The sequence below is a fragment of the Crocuta crocuta genome, unplaced genomic scaffold, assembly GCF_008692635.1.
Source record: "Crocuta crocuta isolate KB4526 unplaced genomic scaffold, BGI_CrCroc_1.0 scaffold377, whole genome shotgun sequence".
In the NCBI taxonomy this organism is placed as follows: Eukaryota; Metazoa; Chordata; class Mammalia; order Carnivora; family Hyaenidae; genus Crocuta; species Crocuta crocuta.
Window position 1 is genome coordinate 726,053 of NW_027528209.1, and position 7,210 is coordinate 733,262.

The 7,210-nt window shown below is 45.0% G+C and overlaps 1 protein-coding gene across 11 annotated transcripts in view; it reads left to right on the plus strand.

The window, feature by feature from the left end:
- The window catches only part of ZNF474 (zinc finger protein 474), a 68,890-nt gene that overhangs the window by 43,544 nt on the left and 18,136 nt on the right, over positions 1-7,210 (plus strand). For 9 of the 11 annotated variants that reach the window (XM_077753003.1, XM_077753006.1, XM_077753005.1 and 6 more), the window contains one exon: positions 23-1,820. In XM_077753003.1, coding sequence (XP_077609129.1) covers positions 231-1,283 — 1,053 coding nt within the window. In that variant the 5' untranslated portion in view covers positions 23-230 and the 3' untranslated portion in view covers positions 1,284-1,820. Of the gene's footprint in view, positions 1-22; positions 1,821-7,210 lie in introns of those variants that run through there. The other 2 variants (XM_077753007.1, XM_077753001.1) reach the window with 2 other exon arrangements.

Below are 7,210 nucleotides of genomic sequence, written 5' to 3' on the forward strand. Positions count from 1 at the left end.
CCCCTCACCCCACCCCCCCCAGATCTTGGAAGCATCTCAGGTTTAATGAGGACTTTCCAACATTCCAGACCGCTGCCCTGCAATGAAGCTCTGAGTCACAGTCTTTGGGTCTAAGGAGTTGGCAACAATGTGGAACCCCAGGACAGCCAACCTGACGAACCTTCGCTGTAACCAAGATCCCAAGAGGAGTCTGGCGTGAAGTCAGAGCATCGAGAAAGACTTGCTTGTTAATGGAAACAGGAAAGGAAAAAAGGGTTTCCAACAAATTGCAACAAACTTTCCGCCGTTCTAAAGAACCTACCTTCCTTATCAGCCAAGCCATTCTATCTAGTGACTCCCAGTCCAGCCTTTTGCCAGAAACAGAGCATGTCAATCCTGCTGGAAAAGTAAAGACAGGACCTCAGAAAACAAGACCTGGGACGGTGATACTCTCCAAACGGTCCAGTAGGAGACTTATGGCGGAGAGTGAGCCCAGCCCGCCTGTGATCCTGTCCCGCAGGCCTGGGTTCCTCGTGTGCTATGTCTGCGGCCGAGAATTTGGCTCCCAATCAATTGCCATTCATGAACCCCAGTGCTTGGAGAAGTGGCGTCTTGAAAACAGCAAGTTGCCCAAGCACCTGAGGAGGCCAGAACCCTCCAAACCACAGCCTTCAAGGGGCGTTGGGTCCTACAGTCTTCAGGCAGTGAACGAGGCAGCATTCCAAAGTTCCCAGGCTCAGCTGCTGTCCTGTGACTCCTGTGGCCGCACATTCTTGCCCGATCGTCTTCTTGTTCACCAGCGAAGCTGCAAGCCGAAGGACGAGGGGCCCAGAGCACCAAACCCCAACAGTTCTGATGATCTCACAGGTGCCAGGAAAGCATCCGGTGGCCTCCCAGCCCGACCAAAGACTCTCACCTGCTACATCTGTGGTAGGGAATTTGGCACTCTGTCCCTTCCTATTCATGAGCCCAAATGCCTAGAAAAGTGGAAAGTAGAAAATGACCGGCTCCCCAGGGAGCTCCGCCGACCACTCCCACGAAAGCCCCAGCCCCTTCCAACGGGACTGTCCAACCAAGAGGGGCCGAGTCAAGCTCAGCTGGTGCCCTGTGCAAACTGTGGCCGGACCTTTGCCCCAGACCGCCTTCTCGTACACCAGAGAAGCTGTCAAGTTCAACCTAGTGGGCCAAAAGTTCAGAACTTGACCTTAGGGAGTAAAGATGGCCTGAAAGAGTCCACTAATTCCAAGCAGCAAAGAAACATGGCAGCACCCACTGTGACTGATAAGGTAACTCGTGCCATATGAGATGCGTTGGATGGACCTGGGGGTACATCCTGCCTCCAGGGGAGTGAGAGAAAACTGTCCCCAGAGTCCCCCCACCCCTAGGATGCTTTCTTTCAATGTCTTAGTTCTGCCTCTGTGCAGCCTGTCCAAGTGGACCCCTGTGTGAGACCCCAGGGGCTGTGTCTCTGATGGCAAAGTGGATGTAAGAACACTCCTCCTGGTGGGCTGATAGTCCTTTTCCACTCTGCTGCCTAAACGGAAGAGAGATGGATGTCTTTCTTTCCTGATTCCTCATACCAATAATCCTTGGGAGAGACTGTTATTTGAAAATGAGTCATTAGTGCTGTGTCTACATTGCAGAGATATGATCCCCATTCCAATGGCTCATATTTATTACTGGTTTATTTTAGTCATCTACCTTAGGAATTCATTTTTGGCAATGCCAGGTTATGCTGAGTTTATCTTGCTAAAATAGAATCTGTGTCAAAAACCCCAAATGACTTTAGCAACAATTAAACACTGGAGCACTTGCAGAAATAGACATGCTCTTCAAAGACATGTTAAGTGTTAGGTTTTCCTTTTAACACTTAACACAATTATAATGTGTGGGAGATTAATCCCAGGGGACACTCCACAGCAACTAGGTGTGGGTTTGTGGTTCTGGGAAGGGATCAGCCCCCATCACTGATCTGTACCTTGAATTTGGGTTGGATACCAGGTTCTGCTCCCCATTTGGGTGACTGGGAATAAGCATGACCCCGTGGACCCCCAACCTCTATGGTGAAGTATTATTTACCTGAAGTGTCCGTGTCAAAACCAGAACCAGGGAAGAATGCATGTGGCTCCTCACACAACATGGTCCGTGTGCTGTCATGAACCCTAGGGAGTGGATACGCTGTTCTGTGTTGTACTCTGCAGAATGTCAAAGCATGAGAAATAGGAAGTGATCACAATCTTTTCTCTGTGGCTTGCTACTAAAACACCCCACCTCTGCAAGGACTCTTTCCCACATTTTCTCCCTGCCTCAAGTAGGCTCCACACCCAGCTTTGGACTAGAACTCATGACCCTGAGCACAAGAGTCACATTCTTTACGGACTGAACCAGCCAGGTGCCCCTGCAGGGACTATTTAAAGGACGGTTTGGGGAAACTGACGTTACCCAAGCTATTGTAAAGGATTCAACTAGAAGGATTGGGGGATGGAAGGGTGGAGAAAGCAGCCTTTATTTTTAATACAACTTTCCGTCCTTACTTTTTTTTTTTATTGCATTATATTGGCAAACTTCTAGTGCTTTTCCCTAACTTTCATGTTTAAGATGAATTTATTAGAAACTTACTGGTTTACAAGGTTCCAAGACAATGTTTCTAAAGCCAAAGAGTCAGACTGAGAGATGCCGAGCAAGTTTTCCAATGCACATTGAAGAAAGAAAGGCTAAGTGTCTGTGCTGAAATCAAAACCCAAACTCTTTAAGTGTGGCACGGGCTGCAGGCTGCTCTCATAAACATGATCTGTTTTTCCCATCTTCTAGCTGTTGCTTTTCTTCCAAAACGTGTGGGGTCTAGGTTCAGAGAACACAGGAATCCACAACTCAGAAAGTCCATGAGCTCTCTGACTTGCAGCCCTGTTTCCCGATCGTATGCATTTACTTCCCATGGTCTCAGTGCAGATCTCGAGATAGGGAAGAGCGTGGTCAGGAATCTTGAGCTTGTAACACATACTGTGTGCCAGCAGGCTGAGCACAGCATGTTCTCACTCGGTCACGGCTGCTGAACAAGGCTGGCCTGGGCCCACGCCTTCACAGGAAGACACCTCCTGACTCACCCAGTCATCTGGAGGGGAGATGTCAGAAGGAGAGGTCAGCGATGGCCCTCAGTGACTTGTGCATTTAGATCAAAGTAGGGGGGAGGGGACTGTCAAAACATGGGCATCTGGAGGATGGGCTCGGTCACGGCATAACCCACCGGGCTCCCAGACCTGAGAAGGCACGTGTCAGTGAAAAACTGGCACCCTCTACTGTCATATGTCTGCTGGCCCATTCAGGGACCACACACTCGTTCGTGGAGGGCATAGGGAGGTCATCCAACATAGGGTCCTGTTAGCTGCCAGACTTAAAGGAAGCTTACATTAATTAAATGGAGAAAATGGGCAGGCTTCAGAGAAGCATAAGATCTCTTGGAACATTGAACTTTATTTCTTCCCTCGAACAGATATTTGCCATTCCACAGTGCTTTCAACAGGAAACCTCTCCCGGGTAGTGTGGTTTTCTCTTTGGGTTACTATTTGATTCTGTTCTATTGCTGTTTTTCTTTCTTTGTGTCATTTAAAATTTAGATAGTACCATTTCCTTGTATCATTTAAAGTTGAGATGGTGTGGGACATAATCCATTTCCCGTAAAGATCCCTGCTTTGCACACGATTAGATTTCCGTATTCCATCTGCCTGTGACAGCCAACTTTTGACCACGACATGATACCCACGCCCGTTCTTTTCCCAATTCAGATGTGTGTTTCTTCTCTTGTCAATCAGAGCAGTTTTCCTTGCAAACCCTTCAGCTGACCTCAGATCAGAATCCAAGATCTTGCCTGATGCTCTCAGTGGGGCTCAATCTTGTAGTAAATTCAGGTGGGGAAAAATCTTTTCAGAACCATGATCACAGTGCTGGGAAAACCATTCACTCCAGTCGGGCAACAATGACCATTTTGCTGGCAGGGTGAATTCCCCTCTGCTTGGAATGTTCTTCCAACATAGACTGGCTCAATTCTCTTATGACCCAGGGGCTCCTGTTTACCCTTCAGTCAAATCTAAACACAAATAAAAGCCACTGAGAAGAGTTCTTCTCCAAGACTTCCGTGGGCATTTGGCTTTAGCTCCGCCTTGCCCACGAAAGCACAGTGTGGGCTGGAATTGTCCCTCTGCTTCTCTTCCAGAAGACAGGCCTGGATTTACCCTTTCTGATCTGACAGGCAGGCTGTGAAGGAGACTTGGCAGGATGTAAGAGGCATAAAACCCTGAGTGGGGATTTTTTATTTCAACAGTGGAACTGATCTGGGGTGGCTGCATCCGCATGATGTGGTATCATGAGCAGAATCACCCTTTCTTTCTTTCCTCCAAATAAAGGGAAAGGCTGCATGAGCAATATCTACTTTAGCGGGATTTTAGAAGTGGTGAGAAGTCCTGATCAACTTTTGATGCATAATATGGAAACGAATAGGTTATCATTTTACATATTAATATTGTCCTTTAATGTATTAAATTATAGTCTATTTAGTGAGCCTTTTGTTTACATTACCAAGAAGTTTCCTAAGTGATGCTGAGAGGTACAGTAATAGAGGTCATTATTGCTCCTTACTTTCATTGGAATGAATAAATTTTAATGCTTGCATTTAATATTTGGAAAAAATGTTGCCTTTTTCTAGAAGCTGAGAGTATTTCATTCTTAGACCCCAGGACTTTTCTGGCCAATTACAACACAGATCAGCAGTTAATTCAATGTAACTACAAACCAAAATGAAGCCTTTGTCTCATTACCTGTTATTAGGAAGATAATGCTTAGAACTATTTTCTTAGCATTTTGCTTATGGCATGTGAAAATCCTATACTATATTACAAAATAGGGATGCTTTTCTTTAGGAAATCATATCTTTCTATAAATGATTCTCTCTGGATGCAGTTTTAAGCACCTTTGGCATCCGGGATGCTTAGGTTTGAGCTCAAAGTCCCATCAGACCCATCTCTAGCATCTCGTGCTGCCATCTGGTGTTTTCTTTTAAAGTAGAGTGTCTACACTGTCAAGAGTTTTGTGTTACCCCCACATATATTTGAGAAGGTGACCGTGGAATACAAACCCCAGTTATTGAGAACTGCAATTATATATTTAGTTTAAAGTCATAAGTGCTGTTCCATGGCTAAGTATCTCCTCTAAAGGCAAGACTCTCAGTGGGAACATCGCCATCAGAAAGACTCAGAAGGGCAGGATGCACATTCTCAAATGTGTGTCCCCATTTGTATCTGTTGAGTTACAAGAATTTAGGGTATATAAGAAGGCATGGGGGAAAGGAAACCTTTATAATCAGTACTATCTGTTCATGACCTTAGTTTAATATTCCACAATATTACCCAAGACAGATATTATTTTCCTACTTTCTATCTGGGGAGACAGAGGCTAAACAATCAGACCAAAGTTAGACAGTGGGTTTGGTTGTGGGTATCAGAACCTGATCTAATTTTGAAGACCCTGTCTTTTCAAGTCTATGAGACATGGAATGTGTGTGACACAACATGGGTGTGGCCACCCTGGCAGGCTGTGAGTGCTGAGTAAGACAAAGTGGACAGAAGTGTGCTCATTCGGCAAATATTTATTGTTAGGCATAGGACTAAGCACTAAATATCGAGTCATAAAAAAGACATGGTTCTTGATCTCATGGAGTTTTTATTCTTATGGAGGAAATAACAGGAAGTAAATATAAACAAATATACAATTACAAATTGTGATATGACCGTGTCTAATGACAGGAGATGGACATTCAGAATCTTGGTTAGAGAAAACCTCAGGGGGGAAGCAACATTTCAGCTGAGACATGACCAGTAAGAAAGAATTAGCCAGGAGTAAATATGTGAGAAGAACAGAATGGCAAGAGGAGGAGCCATTCTGGCCAAAGGTATTGTGGTCAGAGCCCAGTGAGGGAGTGACAGGCACACAAGATGAGGCTGCAGAAACACCATAGTCCCTGCAGCTGTCCAGTGCACAAGGCTCATCAGCTGTGTGGCTCTTGCAGGGGTCCAGCTGAGAGCAGATGAAAGCTTGGCCAAGGCGTTGGTAGCAAAGACAGAGATAAGGTATATGGACAGAATTAGGTGGTCATTGGGATGTGGAGGTGTGTGGCTCTGAAACTTCAAGCTTGGGCAAGTCCTCTGGTGCCATTTTCTAAGATGGGAAGACTTGAGACAGGGTAGGCTCTTGGAGGGTTCCTTTCTGGACACAGCAAATTCAAACTGCTTGTCACGTATCTAAGTGGGTAAGTTGGGCTGAATATAGAAGTCAGGATCTCAAAAGAGACAATTGGACTGGGATATATATGTGTGCATTATTAATATTATTTAAAGTCATAGGAATGAACAGAGAGTTGGAAAAGGAGACGACAGGCATTAAATAATTTAGGCGTTAAAGGAGAAGGAGCTGGAGAATGAGAGCCCAGACACACTGCAGAAAATGTCATGAACAAGCATGTGGAAAGCAGGGTGGGATGCTTGAGAGGTGGGAGATGAGGGCCAAAAAGTACCTATTCGATTTGGCAATGTGGATTGAGTCTCATAACCTCGGAAGGGACATATCCACTATAACGGTGAGGGTTCCAGTGTGTGTGGATGATGAAGATCACATTTCGTATTTCTGCTGTGACCATCTCCGCCATAGATATCTCTGCCTCCAGCATTTCGCTGCAAACATTTCCACCATGTAACGAATTGGCTGTATGGCAATTTGGCCTTAAACTATAAAATAACTGGTTGACAGTTTGGTTTCATTTCTCCATTGACAAAGTTCCAAGTTTTATATTATGTAAATCTTAGCTAGTCCTCACAACGCTCTGTACAATGATAAATAGATGTTATCTTAAAATAGTGAACAGCAACACCCTATGTAGCCTTGAAAGAAAACAGAGTGATAAAACTTACTCAAAGAAGGGAAAAACAGAGTATGAAGCCGGATTGCGTACTATACTGTACTGTACCGTGCTACAAAATGATAATGTACCAGTGACAATGATAACAAAGCCCAGTAACAAATGCATTAAAGCATTAGCATTTCTTGCACATTTCCCATAGAACTTTGGGACTGTTCCCAAAGTTCTATCAACAGACATGTGACAATATGTCAAGAATGAACAGCATAGAAAGAAGGCTTTCACAATGCGATGCAAAGCTCACTTTCAAATATGCATTCCAGTATT